Source organism: Macrobrachium rosenbergii, chromosome 58 (genome assembly GCF_040412425.1).
Source record: "Macrobrachium rosenbergii isolate ZJJX-2024 chromosome 58, ASM4041242v1, whole genome shotgun sequence".
Lineage (NCBI taxonomy): Eukaryota > Metazoa > Arthropoda > Malacostraca > Decapoda > Palaemonidae > Macrobrachium > Macrobrachium rosenbergii.
In genome coordinates, this window is record NC_089798.1 from 15,401,039 (window position 1) to 15,421,707 (window position 20,669).

Below are 20,669 nucleotides of genomic sequence, written 5' to 3' on the forward strand. Positions count from 1 at the left end.
GCTTCTGTGTATTCAGTTAATCCAGGAATCTGAGACATTACTTGTCTTGGGTGGTGCCTGTTTTATCAGTGGCAATGATGATGTTTTGATGGTTGCGTCTTGGTGTATGTTCTGTGAATAATAGTTGTGTGATGCCTTCTTTCAGGTGACAGGAGGGGTGTTCTTGTCATCTTGGTATATGATTGAGGGCATCCCTCAGCGGGGCATTTTTGTTGATGACTTTGTTTCTTAAGGGTATTTTTGTTGGGTGTTAGTTTTTTCTCTTTTTGTAGGACAAAGTGATTGCCCCGGGAAGTTGAATAATATTGTTGAACCCTATGTCAGGATAACTCTCACATATTGTTCCTCAAGGAATAGTAACCTCTGAGTAATCATCAGGGTTTCTGAGACTTTGATAAACAATGTATCTCCAGTAAGAAAATAGAATAGCACATCTGTGCTACTATCAACAAGTGGCATAAAGAACCCAGCCCCCCAAGAGATGACAGTGAAACTATAGAATTACATTATAAAGGCATCATGCATCAGAATTATGAAGCAAGTGAGACCGACCTCCAGAAGATAAAGAGAATGTTGTGTTATTTCCCCCAGTGACAAAATTGTGCTTATCATTTTTTGTAAAAACAGGAGAAAAGTCTACTTTCTCCTAAAAAATAATACAGCACTCCTTACAGATGCCCTCAAGTAGTTCAGTGTCAACTCCTGATACAAATTCTGGAACTGAGGGATGCCATCAATCATACATTGAGATGACAACAAAAAGCTTCTCAAAATGTCATTTCTAAGGGCCCACGGCTATATTTATTAACAGTATAGCTCTGAGAAAGGGTTTCTTAGCAAAAAAATAATGCACCTCTAGTAATAATAGATTAATAACACGGGAAAATTTTAAAGAACTGTCTAAATTAATCACTCAAAAAATGTTGGAGAAGATTGTAAACAAAGTTTACAATCTTCTCCAACCAGACTTGTGGAGAATGCCCAGCTTTCACCAGTATGGGTACTCTTGGGGTCTGGATGCAGACTCAGGTGGAAAGGGGACTTCTTGTTCTTTTGGGATATGTCTTGGAGATTGCTGCTGCCACAGGTTAACTGTCATAAAGTAAAGGGATGTGTTGAAACATTTGCAGTATAACTTAGTATATAAATTGGGACCTGTAGTTATAAAATATGGGGGCAAAGTCAGTGCCAATTTAAAATGGTCTATATTGTTAATCAAATAAAGATAAAACACATTCTGGGCGTGATGCACTAATCACTGATATACAGTACATTATCCAAATTACCCCCCCTTTTTTTTTTCAGTAAGAATCCCCTTTTATCTTAGTATGTGGGTTCATTTTTATCAACAGATGGTTCCTAATAGCTGTGCTACCCATTCGCTACTGTCAGTATTGCTGAACTGCTCTGCTCTTGATTTAGGACCAACTCTATCAAGACTGAAAGTGCTCACAGTTGGAATGGACCCAGAAAATAAAGTAAGTTTAATTTATTTATATATAAAAGTTATTGAAATTAATTTAAAATAATTTTGAGATTTGTGTTTATAAGGGCTAGCAGGTCTTCTAGTATTTTATGTATATTTCTTTGTAAAAAAATTCTTATTGATTTTTGTAGGGTTGGGCAATTGGCAATACACCTGAACTTGCCAATGCACATAACTCCCATGCAGCTCCTCAAGCAAGGAGAAGACCAGATAAGACACCTGGAGTACCAACAAGTAGTAGAGTGTCAAATGCTGAGACGTTCCACTTTGTATCATATGTTCCAGTCAATGGGCGTCTCTTTGAGTTAGATGGTTTAAAACCCTCTCCCATCGACCATGGTAAGTGAGGAAGCAAGAGTACCTGCTTTGACATGTGTTACCATTACACTTGCTGTTATATTTTATTTTGCTGATGAAAAAAGTACAGGTATTGTTTTATAAATATTTAATCCAACCCCATTATTGCATATGGGCCTAATCCTGAGAAGCACCAAAAGAAGAACCCTTATTTACCTGGCAACATCTTACTGTCTTTGGTTCTAGAATGTGTTCATTTTAAGCTGTTATTTCCCTGTTAATATTTCCTGTTCCATCCATATTTCTCAGTGGGATTTCAGAATACAGGTAGTCGTCGACTTACGACGGCATTAGGTTCTGACAGAGCGGTCGGAAGTCGATCTCGTCGTAAGTCGACCAACCACATATGTACATGTATTCTGTACCTACCGTATATTATCCATCATATATTATATCATAAGTATGACTAGCTTACATATACATTTTATATTATCCCAAAAATGTGCATGTATAGTACCTATTATTACGTTTAGCATATGAAATCTTATCTTGCTTGAACTCCTTGATTAATACTTACTTTTATTACTGTATGTAACATTTTTATTGTAGGCATTCAAACCATCTGTCTGGTCTGTTTACATTTTCTTATCCGCCATTTGCATTGCCAATCGGCTACACGTATGACGTAGTATTTACTTTTATTTATTTATAGGTTTGAATTAAATACATACTGTATTTGACGGTGTATAAGACGCACTTTTTTAACAAAAAAAAAAATGGCCTAAAAAATTCCCCTGCGCCCCATGTACATAATGTAGGCTCAAAATTTAAGCATTTTGGCCGAAATTATACATGAAATGTCACATAGATGTTGTAGCCTAGCCTAACATTCAGTTTTATCCTAATAACCTATTAAAAAACAACAAAGTTTATTATAATTATTTATCATTATGACACTTACCATCACCGCAATTACTACTGCTAGTATTATAATCAATATCTACGTTGTTATTATTGATATTTTCATTAAAATGTGTTAATATCATTATCGTCGTCTACAGCGGATTGCCGCATTCCACATTTACACTTACAGTACGTGTGCTGCCACCTATTGGTGATTATCTCGAGAGCTTTACAAATAACAAGGCTTCGTTCAGTTGGTAGTTGGCAATTCCTGCTAACATTCTCTTTACGCATAACAACATGGCTTCGATCAATTGGTGGTTGACAATTCCTGCTACCACTCTCTTTAGGCATAATAACAAGGCTTCGTTGAGTTGATACTTCGTAAATCGTGCTAGCATTCTCTTTTAAGCATAATAACATGGCTTTGTTCAGTTGCTCACGAGACTCGAGCCGTTACATAAGAAACATTTTTATTTATTGGATTTTACCCCTTGATTGCATACTTTTATAATATATAATGGATATATGCAACATATATTACCGTAGGTAACATCTTTATTAATGTTTTTGTTGATTCTGCCGGTAAGAAACAATGTTTACAAATGAATGTGTTGCAATCTATTGGTAAACCTATGAGTTAGCTTTCAGCAGCAGACGAAACATTCGATCGTAGTAAATGGCTGATTGTATAATACATATTTTGATAAATATAAATATGGTAAATAACTTCTTTATTAATGTTTTTGTTGATTCTGTTGGTAAGAAACAATATGCATATGATACCCTAATACTACAATGTTTACTTACCAAAATCATATGAGCATAGGCTAGGAAACCTTATTTTTTTTCCCTCAATGTCCTGCTGAAATTGGGGTGCGTCCTATGCAGACATGCGTCTTATAAGCCATCAAATACGGTAATTTGTTATTACATTTGATTTATTTGCAAAAAATAGAAATACAAAATACATTACATAAATATGAATCTTTTACCATTTTCGAACGACACAAACACACTGAATGCTGCCGAAAGCTCAGCATCTCTCGGATATGAGCGCGCTGCCGGTAGCGGGAAAAAGTATTGTACACACGCTCGACGTATTTTAGCAAAATGTAAAATTCAGTATTATTATATATTATATTATATTGTCGTAGCCGTCGTAAAGTCGGTCGGTCGTAAGTCGCATAGGTCGTAAGTCGACGACTACCTGTATATCCCATTTTTATACAGGTAACTTACCAAGTACAGTAATTATATAGCTATCAATTTCTAGTAACCAGCAGCTAAAATTTGAAAATTTGCAGTAGCAATTCTTTTGTTTGTTTTTGGCATAAGTATTGTAACTAGCTCACCCTCTCTCAGGGAAGGAGAGGAACAACACAGCAGAGAGGCTCAATGTATTTCTGCTGGCTCCCGACGAAGGTTGTGAGCAGCAGCTTAAATTTTGGATTTCATAGGCTTTACCGGTTGTTTTCCTGAAGTTATCTGTGAAGTATTTTGGATTCTTTTGGTTGCCTTTCGGCATGTATTCAGTCAGGATTACTTATTCAATATGAATTTTTTTAATTTTGACTTGTTTTCCCTTTTTGAGACTTAGTCAACTTGCTTTTGACAATGTCCGTTTTAAGTACATCTAGCACTCCTCGCTGCAGCAAGGGCTGCAATATGAGGTTGACTTCTGCCATATATAATTTGCATACAATTTGTAATAGTTGCAGGGATCAAGCATGTTCATTAGATCTGAGTTGGATAGAGAGGACTCCAACAAGTACATCCGAGTAGTCGAGGATGGTTTTCTTGGTTCTGGCGAAGTTATCCCTCCAAGAAGAAGAGATTGGAGGTGTCACGCCCCAGGAGGACTCATGGTCTTCTTCTTTGGGATGTGGACAGCCTCGATTTTCTTTTCACAGACCTCTTCATGCCGATTCATCAGCACAATGATATCAGGGAGAAGACTACGGCATCCCCTGTGAATACTCTTCACTGCTCCTTGCAGGGACTTTGCTGGGGCTGCCACGGCCCTTGCTTGCTATAAGGGCTTTCTCAAAGCAACCTGTGGGTAATTCTGGTGCAAAGAAGAGGGGCACTGTTCTGATTCCGATCTCCAGTCTAGTAATTCCGGAGTCATCATTCTCTCAGGAATGGACCTTCACTCGGTTCTGCCTTCCTCTTTCACAAAGAGTAGGTAGATACCACAGTAGTCAAGGAATGTACCGGGGCAATTAATTGCTTTGTCCTCTGGACAGTGGCAGCCTAGCCTTTCCTCGGCCCCTAGAAGTCTCAGGCTCCAAGGACGCTTGCAGAACACCCAACCTTCCTCATTCTCTTCTTACAAAGTGTGCATATGTGTGTCTCTTTCAACCCTCTTTCCATTGGGAAGAGGGCAGAGGGAGGAGAGGAAGGGAAAACTCTCGGAACAGCGTTCTCCCTCTGCTGGTGCCTTGATGAAGGAATGACTGTCAAGTCATTGGACTATATGACAGCAACATAGCCGAGACCTGGCAGTGGATATCCTTCAGGAGAAGTATCTATTTCCTCCAGATCTTGGTCACTTTCATCGAACTTCTGTTCTGCCTTCTCTCCCAAGTTCCTGACTTCAGGAGCAGCCAGCCCATCTAGAGCTAGTCGTCTTTGGTATCCTATCGTCACTGCAGAAGCTGTCCCCTCGGGCAGCATCGCCTTCGATTCTCTTCATGGATAATGAAGGAGATCTGCTTCCAGTTCTTAATCCTTCCCTCTCTCAAAGGATGAGGAAGGATTTAGGCTGGTGCTTGATTGACAGGAACCTCTAAATATGTATATATTGTTCTCGAGACATGCTTCTGTTCTCAGATGCGCCGACCAGGGAATAGGCGCACACCGGTAAGACCATTGTCTTCAAGGTGTGCGACCGAGATGATAAGTACCTTCTCATTAGCATCCTGGAACTCAGAGCAGTTTCCTGGCCCTCCAAGAGTTTCAGGATCTTTTTTTTTTTTTTTTTTTTTTTTTTTTTTTTTTTTTTTTTTTTTTTTTTTTTAGATACTCTGGGGTGTTGTTAGGCAACAACACCACAGTAGTGGCATACGTCAACAAATAAGAGGGTCTCGTTTCCCTCCTGTTACAAGTGCTCGAGTGAACTTTGGTGCACTTAGTAGAGCCATCAGCTAGATACATTCCAGGCAGTGGGATGTGCAGGCAGTCCGCAGTTATCGGCGATCCGGTTTTACAGCAGTTGTCTAGTGACAGCAATAACTGGATTTTCGGCACCAATATTAGCCGATCTCCAGTTATCGGCGCTGATCCCCGGTTATCGGCACTGATTGGCGGCGCCGGTCCCTGGTTATCAATGCTGATAAACGGATATCAATGCCAATAACCAAGGATCAGCACTATTATCACTGATTTTCAGTGATCGGCCATTTACGGTTATCGTCACGCTGTCGTGAATGGAACCCCTGCCAATAACCGGGGACTGCCTGTATTGGCAGACAAGCTCAGCCTCTGACATCGAGTGATGGGGACAGAGAGCTCCCTGCAGTCAGTTTTTCACAGAGAGGTTGCTCAACTTGAGGGCTCCCTATCATCCTTCTTTTTGCCTCCAGGCTCAGCAGAATTCTGCAGGTCTTCTGCTTAATTGTACCAGACCCATGGACCACTACGATGATGCATGCTGACACAGTGGAACAACCTCAACGCCTTCATCTTCCCTTCGCGTTTGTCTAATTTGCAAGTTGTTCATCAAGTGTGTTCACCCCAAATTTAGATGAATGCTGGAAGACTTCGCCTTTTGCCCAACCTGCTAGCTCTTGCTTCTGAGGCACCGAGAAGAGTTCCTCCCTGACCCAACCTTCTGTGTCAGTGACACGTGGAGCAGTTCTTCAGGCAGTATAATCCCTGTGCCTTCACGACTAGAGACTATCCTGCTTTCCTTGCAAGCATAGGCTTCTCACCGAGTGGCAGTGGAGATAGCTGGATATCTCTCTCATCCTCTGCAGCAGTACCCAGGGATTGGAGCCGTCTTTGCTGGTTGGTGTCATAGATGGGACTTTTTCTCTGGTCAGAGCCACTCTTCAGCAGGTTGCGGACTTCCTTGTTTCCTCAGCTGAGTGTTGCTTCTCTCCGATTCAGTTGTGAAAGATGTCGGCCCTATTCGGCCTAGTCTTCCATCTGAAAGTAGCCTTTTTCTCCTCAGTCGAGATTTAGCTACTGATGAGAAGCTTCTATTGATCTTGCCATCCCAGGGGCCTCAGGTACCTGGATGTTATGTGACTCTCATTTAGGGTTCCTGTCTCGTGCTTTGCACACGCCCTTGTGAGAGTCGTCAGACAGAGATCTGCGTCTCAAGACCAACTCTCGTCTCGCTCTGGCCTTGGTGTAGAGTATGGATAATCTTCATGGACCTACAGGGGATGGAGATCAATGCCTCGGCTCCATCTCGGATGTCATAGCAGACTCCGAATCCGTTGGCATCTATTGCCAGGTTCAAGTCCTTCTTGATCTCCTCCATGGATTTTGTAATCGATGACCCGGATCAGTCACTACTACCTGTACACTCCGCCCGAGAGCTCATGAAGTCAATGGCCTGGTCCATCCCTTGCATTCCGGAAGATTCTGTCAGTCTGGAAGCAAGATGTGATCTCATTAGACCACATTTATGTTTTCTACCTTTAGGTCTTTGCCCACAGGCCCTTGGAACCTTTTTTCCTTGGTCCTGTGGTGGTTGCTCAACAAATTGTGTTTTCTTAACCGGCTCCTTTAAAAGGACAGGTAGCGTCTCGCCTAAGGTGTATAGTTCCATAAGTGAGAAGGATTCTGAGAGTGACTGGCTTCACCTCCTCCCCCTTCCTCATCCTCCTACTTCTCTTCCTTCGGGCTGAGAATTGGACTCAAACCGACACTTGCTGGAACTGGCATCTGATGTGATAAGTCTACACATCGAGCACCCTTTCTGTTTGTCTCTCTAGAAGCATAGAAGCAGTCCCGCTCTTTCCTCTAGCAAGGGGAGGAACGAGACCCTGGCAATAAGGGAAACCCATTTTCGGGTCTTTACCTTACTGCCTCTGACTCTAGATTCCTTCCAGCCTGTTTTTGTATTAGCTGCGATTCCTCACTCATTCAGAAAGGTCTAGATGTCCGACATTTGATCTCGCAGTTCCTATACTCTGATCAATATGTCAGAGGCACGGTACAGTACTCCTCACTCTTTTGACCAGGAGGAGTAACCCAGGTGTGCAGAACTCCAGTCAGTTCAAAGAGACTCACTCAGATTCCTCCCTTCAACCAGTGAGTGTTCCTAAAGGAACGATGGTTTGTATATCATGTAGGAACAAATGACAATTTTTTAAAGTAAATTGCATTTTTCCTAACTATACAAACTTGAGGTCCTTTACATTACATTTTTATATAAGTGACTTACCAAGCAATTATATATCTACTAGCTTTCCACACGGCAGTCTTAAAGAATTTAAATTTTCGCGATGGTGCTACCATCGCTAGTGTAGGTGACAGGGTCCCACCCCCTTTTTGGGACTGATAGGTACAACTCAGCAAAGAGCTTCAGCTAGTTTTCTGCTGGCTCCCGACTAACTTCGGTGGTTTTGTGCAGCCTCGTCATCATTTCTTGGATATATTTGTCCAGCTCTTTGCTGAAGTATTCAGGTTTTCCGTGTTTTCGGTGTGTGCCGAATATTTTTCTTAGCTATCTAGCAATTTTGTTAGCTGTGGTTAACTTTATTCTATTTAGCCAGGATGTGTTGTAGAACGAGATTAGTTAAGTTCTCTTTTCATTCTCACACTAAATATGTGAAATGTAGGGGACAAGACAGTAATATGTACAGTATATCATACTTGTTCAGAATGTCAGGATTGGGACGAGCAAAAATGACTTTGATATCGCATTTAGCAAGTTTGGATAGGAATAGAAATAGGAAGGCGGCCCTTAGAGCCGAGAATAAGGCTGGCGTAGCTCTTGTTTCATCTCCTCCTGTGTTAGGAGTTAGTGTTAATTCTTTTCTTCAAATCCCTGCTCTGTCTCCAATCCTTAGCCCTCCTACTTCATTACCACAGACTCCTTTACCAGGTTCCCCAGCTTCCAATCTCGATACCATTGCCAGTCTCGAATCTAGGTTCGATAAGAAATCTGAATTTTTAGCCAGCAGGGTTATGGAATTGGGTATGCCATTTAAAACCTTTCTGGAAAGGGCTTCCAGCATTCCCAGTGTCAGTAATGCAGTGCACAGTGACAGTGTTGTGCATAATGAGGAGGTGGCTAACCATCCCACCAGTGCTCCTAGACGAAGGTCCTTGTCCCACTTCCCTGTGCTGGGGAGAAGACGTACTGTAGGTCCAAGGGAGGCTGGTGATGTGGCGGAATTCAAAACCACAAAAAACAGTACACAACACTCACCCTGATCCTCGGTTGCTGGAAGATGGAGTAAGGCGTCCACGGTCGCCAACACAGCACCCAAAACCACACAAACAAAACAAGGAAACATGAAAAAAGAAGATAGAACTATATACACAACAAGAACAGTACACTAACAAGGAAAACCAACAACTCTCAAAAAGCACACAAAAAACTGTCCAAAACCAAACGACAGACCAGCACTAGCTCTGACTCAAGACTCACTCAAAAACCAAGAAATCCTTCACATATTCCACAGACAGACAGCGCCGTAAACAAACTAACGACCTCATCCCTCTTCCAACAACCGAAGCACTCACTTACGACAATTACACTCTCTCTCTCTCTCTCTCTCTCTCTCTCTCTCTCTCTCTCTCTCTCTCTCTCTCTCTCTCTCTCTCTCTCTCTCTCTCTCTCTCTCAAAACGTTGGGAAATGCTAAATACAAACAAATTTATTCATCCCTCTATAATTCTCCCCCCTTTTAGCATTTCCCAACCAACACCTTTCACACCTCTTTCAAATCGCCTTATGCAACACCCACGGATGCTCACTAGCAGGTCCTCTAGAAGGCGTTCGCGGGCACGCAATCATTCTCTCAGAATCATTCTCTCTTCTAGCAACATTCAAACTCACATCTTCTCCTCCATTCTCTCTCAGATTCACGCTATCTTCTTCACTATTACCACTCTCAATTTCATCCACAATCTCATCTATACCCTCTAACTTGTTCCCAAATACCTCCCCCAATTCTTCAACTAACCCATCCCATTCGCTCATTGACCTTTCCAATTCTTGCAACGATTCATTCATGCTTTCAATCACTCGTCTATCACTGCTACGCTCTCTTACTCTTACACTTTCGCTCACCTCCAACCGTTCACTTACCCCTACACGTTCAGTCAACTCAGTTATATCAAACCCGCATATGCTATACTTTCTATTCATACCATCCCATTCATCCGTATTACACGCTTTATCACTCATTTTCACTTTGGCATTCACACCCCTATCACACAACTTACAATCACTCCGTTCACTTACGTTCTTCCCTTTCTTTCTTACGTTTCCTACCATACTCTATCAAAACAAATTGCTGATCCTCCATACACAAGCTCTCATGCATACTTGGTTCACCCACATTCGATTTCAACCATTTATACACCCCATTCTCTCTCACATATTCCGGTACATCCTTCCATCTACGCAATTGGTTATGATGCGCTCGTATTTCTCTCACACTACCATCTACACATGCTTCCCCTACAACATAACTAAGCCCACTGGGACCAACTTCCAACACTTCATACGGACCCTCAAATTTTTCACGCACTTTATTTACATTCAATCGCCCTTTCTCGATTACTTCTTTCAACACTTTCTTGCCCACCTTGTAACTTTCAAACCTCTCGTGCGCCTTCTTCCATACCTCCCTATCATTCTCAGATATACCCAATCTCGGTCTCACTATCTTTTCAAAATTTAATACATATTTACATGGAGACATACCAATACCCTTATGCATGGTGGCGTTGTATACCCACAATGCTCGCCCAACGTTTACATCCCAATCATTATCCCATTCACTCATCATACGTAATATCTCTGTCAACGTTCTCACCGTTCGTTCCGCCAATCCATTCGACTGGGCATATACGGCGAGAGTACACATGTTCTATGCCCCAATCACGCAACATTTGCTCAAACTCCCATCCAACAAATTCAGGCCCATTGTCACTCAACATTTGCGTCGGCTTGCACACACACATTGGCAACATCACTTGACCCACCATTCTCGCTCACAGTCTCACTCTTTTTGTTCCGAATCGCTACCGATATGCAAACTTACTCAAATGATCTACCATTACAACCATTCCCACATGTCCTCTAGCAGTCACAGGCAACGACACACAATCAATCACAACCATCTCAGATAACTCTTTCATCTGCAATCGCAACACAGGTGGATTCGCATGCACACTTTGATACTTACCCTTCTGACAGTCCGCACACGTAATCGCTACATCCGCACAAATTTTACTCAATCCAGGCACATACAATCTCTCTCTCATACATTCCCATAATTTATTTTTCCCCAGATGCCCAAACCTATCATGCACCAATAAACACATACCCACGGCTGCGTCTTCCGAAAATACTGGCACATACACTTCCCCATCCCATATTCCTTCCTGATGCAAAAAATAAACTATACCTTTACATACAACAAATCTCTTAGCACTTCGCTTATACACTTCTAACTCAGACGGCCAACTTCCTACTCTTACACCCCCTAACACACACTCTCTTAACATATTTATTTTCATGCACTGATTTTGCATCTGCTTAATTTCCTCTTCACTCAACAAATCATTTTCACTCCTTGCAATATCTACCATACCTACAAAACTAGTTTTAGACACATCCCCTCCTTTAACCTTCGTTATTTCCCTGCCGCCCTTTCCTAAAAATTCCCTCCCGACATCCACACTTATATCATGCATTCTCATAAAATCAATTCCTAATAAAAACATGTTGGCATATCATTCTCATCCATGACTACAAAATCATGTATTATTTCAAATCCCCTAACTGAATTTTTAATTGTACCTCCTCCCATACTAACACACTCCCTTGTCCCAAACCATGTATCCTTACACTCGTTGATTTTCTTTTATATCCCAATCGCACCTTTCCAATTCACTAACTACTGTACTACTCACTAACGACACTTGTGCTCCCGTGTCTACCAAACTACAATATTCACTCTGATTCACCACTACATTCGTTACTAATTTACCTTTCGCTTCATGCATACACGCTCTCACGGCTACATTCACCTGCTTAGCTTCCTCACAACCATCCTCATCGCATTCATCTTCAACGATATCCTCAACCCTACCCCTTATTCCCTCATTTTCCCCACAATCACCTTTCTTAACCAACCAGCTACAAGTATCCTTTCCACAATGAACATTTAAAATCACATTCGTACCATTTTCATTCACCCTTCCTTTATACTCCACCGGCCTATTCCATCCAAAGAACAATCATACTGTAATTTTAAACATTTCAGCCACTACCACAACACTTTCACTAACTTTTCCTCCTCATCTAATTCCCTTCCTTCCTCGCGCACTCCTCCTTCCGGCATCTCATTCATCACCTTTTCACGTAACTCGTTCATGCTTGCAGGTACTTGGTCCGGGTCCCAGTCGCTCCTAACCCTATCATCTCGTTCAGTCCACATACGCGACATAGCATCTGCAACAATATTCTGTCTACCTTGTACATACTCTACCTTAAAACTAAACTCATTCAAATCCTCTATCGTTCTCGCAATTCTAGCATTCACACTCTCCTTTTTAACCATATATACTAGCGGTCGATGGTCCGTCCGTATCACAAAATCTACCCCATACAAAAATACTTTCAACGCTTTCACACAAAACCTTATAGCAGCCAATTCCTTTTCAATCACCGAATATTTCAACTCTGCCTTTCCAAACGCCTTGCTCACATACGCAATTACTCTCGATTGTTCTCCCCCATTCGCCTTCTGCATTTGTGCCAAGCATCCTCCCATACTATATTTACTTGCATCCGTATACAGTTCTAGTTTATTCGCATTCTCACTATAGTCCGGAAAGCCAACGCCACGTCTCTTGCAGCCTCCTCTTTCAATCTCTCTCAACGCTTCAATCATTCGCTCATCCCATTTCAATCTTGCACAATTTCTCTTCCCCGTCCATTCAGTAAGTGGTTTCCCGATCCCTGAACAATCTTTTATAAACTTCCTTCCAAACTCAATTAAACCCAAAACCCTTTCAACTCACGCACGGTCCGGGGACGTGAAATTCCTTACTTTATTCACGAACTTATCACTCTTCCTTACACCTCTTCCACTCACCATATGCCCTAGGAATTCCACCTCCCAGCCAACCAAGCACACTTTCCAAGTTTTACTTTTATTCCTACTTCTTCCAACCTTTCTAACACTCGTTCAAGCAGTTCCATATTCTCTTCTACAGTCTCACTCGCAATCAAAATATCATCTATAAAAACAGTTACCATCTTGCAATCAAACCCAGCCAGAACCACATTCATTGCCCTTTGGAAGGCAGCAGGTGCATTAGCCAGTCCGAAACTTAATCTCCGGAACTGGTAGTGGCAGGAACTACTAGAAAAGGCCGTAATATGCCTGCTCCTTCCTCCAGAGGCATCTGGTAATAGCCCTTACCAGATCTAATTTTGTAAACACTTTCATTCCATTCATCTTGTACACACAATCAGACACCACATTCATCGGGAATCGCTCTTTCACAGTTACTTCATTCACCTTCCGATAATCCACACACATTCGCAAACTTCCATCTGGCTTACATACCGGTACAATGGGCTATTCCAGGCGCTCGTACTCTTTCAATCACTCCCACCCTCTCAAGCTCCTCACACTGCTCCTCTATCTCACGATTGATAGACGGAGAAAAAAAATCGGGGCACGCTGATATATGGGGTGTCGTCTTCCAGAACTATTTTAAATTCGAAGCTTGATCCCCAAAATCCTCGTCACCACGACTCAGTGCCCCCTGCCTATCCCACAACATTCTCCTCAATCGTTCTCTTACGTTATCACTTACATTTTCATCTACCTTTACTCTTTCTTTCAACTCCTCATACGTCCAATCATTAGCTCCTTTCAAATCACCTGTCATCACCTGCCGTACCTTCACGTACCTCTCATCATCCACATTCACCATCGTATGTAATATTCCCACGCAATCTCCCTCACATATTCCTCGGACTCGCTTCTTCCTGACACTCGCAATGACGTTATATATACCCTCGGATCTCCCATGTTCAAAACCCCATCATATACACACACATTTGCCCTGACTAATTTATTTATGTCTATTCCCTCAACCACATACTCACACCTATCATTGTTGGCTATCCGGCCTATCCCCACTTTCACACTCACAACTTCTCCAATCTCATGTGGCACTTTTTACCCTCTCTGTCGCAATTACAGGCACTCTCTTCCACAATTTTTGCTCAACCCTACCATCCTTCCCCAAATACAAATCCCCAAGCACATCCCCTTTCATATGTAATTCAATTACTTTCATACGAGGACGGACCACCATCCCGCATTTTTCCAAAAACTCACATCCCAATAAAATATCATATTTATCATTCGTACTCTCAATCACACAAAAATCACTTTCATCCATCACTACACCCCCAATTTCTAACCGTTCGCACACTCTTCCAACCACTGCTACCCCTAAATTTCCAATCCCTCTTACTTCCTCCTGACAATTCCTAATCTCACACGTATTCCTCAATTTCTCACATCCCTTCTTAAATATGACATTCATACTACACCCGGTATCTACTAAGGCAATCAATCTTACTCCCTTACAACACACTTGCACACTCATGCACTCGTCAGTCTTTCCAGCAAAACCTCCCTCATGCAACAACCCCTCACGTACATGCATCACACGCACCGCTTGCATCCTGGAGGATCCACTCATTTGAACCCCCTTCACACTCAGTTTCCCAAATTCGCTGTCACAGTCACCCTCTTTCGTCTACATACACTTGATACATGCCCTTCCATTCCACATTCGTCACACTTTGCTCTCGGTTCTGAACACATTCTCGCATGATGCCCATTCTTACCACAGTTGCCACATATTACATTCACTGGGTACCCCTACAACCATTAGCAATATGACCCACCTGTCCGCACCTGTAGCATTTAACCCCTATCTTTCGTACACTCCCTTACCAAATGTCCCGATTGCCCACACCAAACACGCTCCTAAAGCCCACCTACACTCATTCTTTGTATGTCCTTCCTTTCCACATCTAAAACACTTCGCTCGACTTCCACTCATCGACCTTCCCCTTTGTACACTACTATCCCTAACCCGTCCAACCCGTTGTTCCCTTTACAAACCCACCATTCATCCTCACTGGCACCTCCACATTACTTGCTCTTACACTCCTATCTATTACACTATCGGCCATTCTCATTGGGCCCCTCAACACTGCATCCCTAAAGCTTCCAAACTCTGGCACTCTCTCATCTACCCCAGCCCTTACACTTACACTTCTGCTCTCTTTATAACCCTGTCAAGCTCATAATCTTCTACAATTTCCAAAATTTCTCCCCAAGTCAACCTTTCATTCGTCCATCTTTTCTTCTCCTTCCGCTTCAAGTTCACAAATTCTCTAACTCCATCTGGCACTGTCCCTAACAACTTCCGTACTAACTCCTTACATTCATCTATCCCATCATCCCCAAACTTCTTCCTTGCCAACGTCTCCAGCCTACAAGCATACAGTGACAAGGTTTCCCCAGCTTTCATTCTTGCCTCATCAAATTCATTCTTCCTCTTATACTTAACACTCGCTTTCATACGCCTCGCTTGCTCAACTAGTCTAGCTTTCACCTTGTCATACTCAACATCTCCCACACTCATAATAACCCTATACATATCAAGCAAAACCCAGTCAAATATTCTCCTAATTCTCGTGCCCACACTCTCTTACTTTCCCCATACTTATCCTGACAAAACCTTTCATACTCCCTAAAGAAATCATGCACATCCCTACTTCCATACTCATTATACCTTTCACACCGGGTACCTCCCTCACATACATAGCCTTTCCCACTTCTTTCTCACTTTCACTCTCACTTTCGCTACTTTCACTCTGTCCTTTCATACCCTCTTCCGAATACAAAGAGTCCACTTCCGCACTTACATTCATCTTACTCATTACACTCTTCTTCCCCTCTTTTTATCCACTTTTTATCCACCCCCATCCACCTCACTATCACATCTGCCTTCACCCTCTCCCTTCTTTCCTGCCTTTCCCACTTCCTTACCCTTCTTACCAATTTCCTTTCCCTTTCCCTTCCCTTTTTCCTCCCCTGACGTATCCTTACTTTCCCTCCGTTCCTTCCCTTGCTTTTCATTCCCCTTTTCCTTACCCTGCCTTTCATTCTCTCGTTTCTTACTTCCTATTTCCACATCACTTTCATCACTCACGCTTCCATTCACTTCTTCCTCCTTTTCTTTCTCTCTTGCCCCTTCACACGTTCTGGAGGACCTGCCTCCAACAGCCCCTTCTCCAAAACCACCCTTGAACCTACCTTTCATCATTTCTTCCACACTTTCCATCATTCCCTCCAACTTTTTATCCATCCTCTCTTCCATTCTCTCTTCTGACTCTTTCATCTCCCCTTTCATTTCTTCTTTTGCACTCCTTAGCATTCCCCCCATCTCCTCCAACTGACTCCTCAACTCCTCATTCTCACCCCTCAGCCTCTCATTCTCCTCTCTTGCCAGCCACAACTCCTCTCTCAACCTCACCAGTTCCTCTTCCATTCCCTCCAGTCACACTACTAGCCACTAATCTCAATTGCAGCTGCCCCACGTTGGGTGCCAAATATTATGTGGCGGAATTCAAAACCACAAAAAACAGTACACAACACTCACCCTGATCCTCGGTTGCTGGAAGATGGAGTAAGGCGTCCACGGTCGCCAACACAGCACCCAAAACCACACAAACAAAACAAGGAAACATAAAAAGAAGATAGAACTATATACACAACAAGAACAGTACACTAACAAGGAAAACCAACAACTCTCAAAAAGCACACAAAAACTGTCCAAAACCAAACGACAGACCAGCACTAGCTCTGACTCAAGACTCACTCAAAAACCGAAAAAATCCTTCACATATTCCACAGACAGACAGCACCATAAACAAACTAACGACCTCATCCCTCTTCCAACAACCAAAGCACTCACTTACGACAATTACTCTCTCTCTCTCTCTCTCTCTCTCTCTCTCTCTCTCTCTCTCTCTCTCTCTCTCTCTCTCTCTCTCTCAAAACGTTGGGAAATGCTAAATACAAACAAATTTATTCATCCCTCTATAGTGAGGTTTGCCCACGGGTAGTTGCCCCCTCCGCTGAGCCTGTTGTCCATTCCCAGGCTGCGGCTGAATGCCACTGGAAAGCCGTCTTGGTTAGTGATGATCGTCTGTCATCAGACTTGGGCGACTAGTCGCACGACAGGACATGCCAGCGGCTCTTGAGTTGTCGCCTCTAGGCCTTTGAAGAGGCGTTCCGCCGTTGTGTACAGTTCTCCTCCTCCTTTTAAGTAGTATAAGGAGACAAGTGCCAGTCCGCAACCTTCGTATGTGACAGGTTCACCATTCCACCTTCGGTCAGCCAGAAGTCTATGAGGTTTTCGAGCAACCAGTGCTTGTGCCTAGATGCTCTGATCTTTGTATGTGTCCATCGCCCTCCTCTCTTCAGTCTCACTCTTCCAAGTGCCCGTCTCCTGTCAGTCGCATGTCGCTTACTTCAGCACCACACTCGGCTTCTTCAACCCACTCGGCTCCAACTTTAGTCCGCTCGGCACCAACCTCGCCACTTACACACCCATCTTCGCAGGAGGGTTCTTCCTTGGCCCCTCTTCGTCGTCAGCTGGAGGATATCATGGGTTTTTTTGAAGAAAAGATCTTCATCTTCAAAGAGCAAGGATCCGTCTTTGTCTCCGATTTCATCAGATGAGGAGGAAGCAGAGCCCGATTCCACCCCTTCATCGGCTTACCCCAGTTTGCTGAAGTTCTTCCTGGCAAACTTTCCTTTTTCGAGCCTGCTTCTTCTGCTTCGCCTGCATCTACCTTCCTCATGAGGAAACTCTCTTCGGACGCTGCTTGTCTCCCCAAGTTAGCTCTTTCCTCCTCTTCGAAGAAATTCCTTCGAGAGGTGGATGAGTGGTTGACCTACAAGAGGGAGTAAGGTAATGCTACCTTTGCCTTCCCTCCCTCTAAGCTTCTGAAGAAGAAATGCTGCTTCTGTGGCACCATAGAGGTGCCCTCATTGGGAGTCTCTGCCTTCTCCCAAGGGGACTTCATCAGTCGGGTTGATGCTACACGCCGAGCTGCATTCACCTCAGCCAAGATTGTTTTCCTCTCTCGATCTTGTCAGGAACTTTTTTAAAGTTTTGGAGATCCTCAGTTTTCTGTGGGAGCTTTGGCGAGAAAAAATTGAAGACTGTCTGGACCTTGCCAGAGATTTCACTTCTTACTGGCCTGGTGTTTTACTGTGCGCCAATAAAGCTGTCAGGGATGGTTCCGCTGAACTTGCGTCTCTTTTCTCGGTGGGCATCCTCAAGTAACGGAAGTTGTGGTGTTCATTAGCCACAAAGGGAGTAACTACTACGCAGACATCGGTGCTCGTTTTCCACTACAGATCTTTTAGCTCAGTCTACCAAACCCCTGAAGGAAACTCCCTCTGTTTCCAAGTATTTCTTGCCCTTGCAACCACAGCCCTTTCGTGGAGCAAGATCAAGACCTCAACCCAGACCTCGAGCTAACCTGCGTCCTCCCTCTAGGTCCATCAAGAAGTTTACTTTCAAGCCTGCCGCTAAGAAACAAAGCTTTTGTCTTTCATGCACCTGTTGGAGGTGAGCTTCATCTCTTTTGGAAGGAATGGAGTCGCACAGAAGCGAACCCCTGGGTGGTCCGAGTACTGAGGAGTGGCTACTCCATTCTTTTCAGAGACAGGTCTCCTTTGTCCAGGTCACCAACATTCTGACGACCTACTTGGCAGGGTTCAAGAATTTTTTGGATTTTGCTCAAGAGGTAGAATCCCTGATTCACGAAGGGGCAATAGAGGAGGTACTGGATTGTTTTTCGGAGAGGTTTTATAACCATAGTCCCCAAATCATCGGGGGTCTGGAGGCCCGTCCTGGACGTCAGCGCCCTGAGCTTATTCGTAGTAAAGACAAAGTTTTGCTTGGAAACTCCCCACTCTGTCGTGTCCTCTCTCCATCAGGGCGAGTGGATGGTCTCCCTGGACATGAAGGGCGCCTACTTCCAGGTTCCCATCCATCCGGCCTCCAGCAAATTTCTGAGATTTGTGTTTAGAAGCAAGGTCTCCAATTTTGGGCCCTTTGCTTCGGTCTGTCCGTGGCCCCTCAAGTTTTCACCAGGACCCTCGCTCCTCTTGAGAATGGCTTCATCCTCTCTGGATTAATGTATCCTTCTACTTGGAATCCCAATGTATCCCTCTACTTGGACGATTGGCTTCTCCGCTCCACGTCGGAAGTGCAGTGTGCCGAGGACTTGAAGAAGACTCATTGCCTAATGCTGGAGTTAGGCATTTTGATAAACCCTCAGAAGTCACAGTTGACTCTGACACAGAAGATTCCCTATTTAGGGATGATTCTGGACTCTCAAGCTTTTCAGGTTTTCTCTATCCCCCAAAAGGATCGAGTCTTGCTTACAGACTGTTTGGGAGTTCCTCTCTCTCTCTCTCATGGTATGCTCAGCAGTCAAGTAGATGAGTCTCCTAGGCATGTTGGCCTCAGTAGAACAGTTTGTGAAACTGGACAGGCTTCACATGAGGCCCCTACCATTTTACTTGAAAGCAAGCCGGTGCAGAAAGACCCAGCCAGACTCCTTTGTCTTCCCCATCTCATCGGAGATCAAGGAGGATCTTCAATGGTGTTTGTCAGAAGAAAAGCTTCATGTAGGAATATCTCTTCTTCCGCTGTACCCCAGCCTAGAGTTTTATTTTGATGCCTCCGATCTAGGTTTGGGAGCCCTTTTAGGGAGCCAAAGGGTCTTGGGAACATGGACTTCAATTCGGGGGTCCTTACAGATTAACTTCAAAGAGCTAAAGGCCATTCACCTGGGTTTTCAGTCTTTTGCTCCTCTGGTAGCAGGTAAGGTTGTAGCAGTGTATGTGGACAACACCACAGCTTTGTCTTATGTCCGCAAACAAGGGATCACCCACTCCTTCTCTCTGCGAGACGGCGAAAGACCTCCTCCTCTAGGCGAATTAGTACCAGGTGAAGATTGTTACTTGCTTCGTGCAGGGAAAAATAAATGTCGTTACGGACGAATTTTATCGCTTCAATTAGGTTTTTTCGATGGAGTGGACTGGAGACTCCCTCTTATGCGATGATTTCTGAAAACTATGAGGCAAACCAGCTGTGGGCCTCTTTGCAACATCAAGAAATTATCATGTGCCTCTCCGTAGCTCCCCAGTCCCTGACCATCTCTCATGGGCAATGGATGCCATGCTGTTGGATTGGACGGGCCTGGATGTCCATGCCTTCCCACCTTTTGAATTTATCAGCGATCCATTCTTGCCCAGGAAAGAATGGTTTCTGGATCTGCTGCGCCTGTTAGTGGACTTCCCAAGACTTCTGCCACAAAGACGGTCGCTGCTCAAACAACCACGCTTCCCCAGGTCCCATCAAGGATTGTCCACTCAGGCCCTGACAGGCTTCAGACTGTTGGGAGCATCGTCAGAGTGTAAAGGCTTTTCGAAGCAAACTACAGAAGTTTTTGCTAGGTGCAAAAGATCTTCTGCTAGCAGGCTCTCCCAGTCCAAGTGGTTGGTTTTCAGAGGATGGTACACCAACAAATAAAATCTCGTCTTCTGAAACCTCTAAAAGCCAGTTAGCTGGCTTTCTGCCTTTCTTGAGGACTGATAGGAAGTTGTCTCCCTCTACCTTAAAGGGGTATAGGTCATTGTTCTAAAATATCAGAGCGT

General features: G+C 43.6%; 1 protein-coding gene across 2 annotated transcripts in view; it reads left to right on the forward strand.

The window, feature by feature from the left end:
• The window catches only part of calypso (ubiquitin carboxyl-terminal hydrolase calypso), a 523,758-nt gene that overhangs the window by 97,766 nt on the left and 405,323 nt on the right, over positions 1-20,669 (forward strand). For both annotated transcript variants that reach the window (XM_067101808.1, XM_067101809.1), the window contains exons 4-5: positions 1,353-1,478; positions 1,618-1,825. In XM_067101808.1, coding sequence (XP_066957909.1) covers positions 1,353-1,478; positions 1,618-1,825 — 334 coding nt within the window. The remainder of the gene's footprint in view (positions 1-1,352; positions 1,479-1,617; positions 1,826-20,669) is intronic.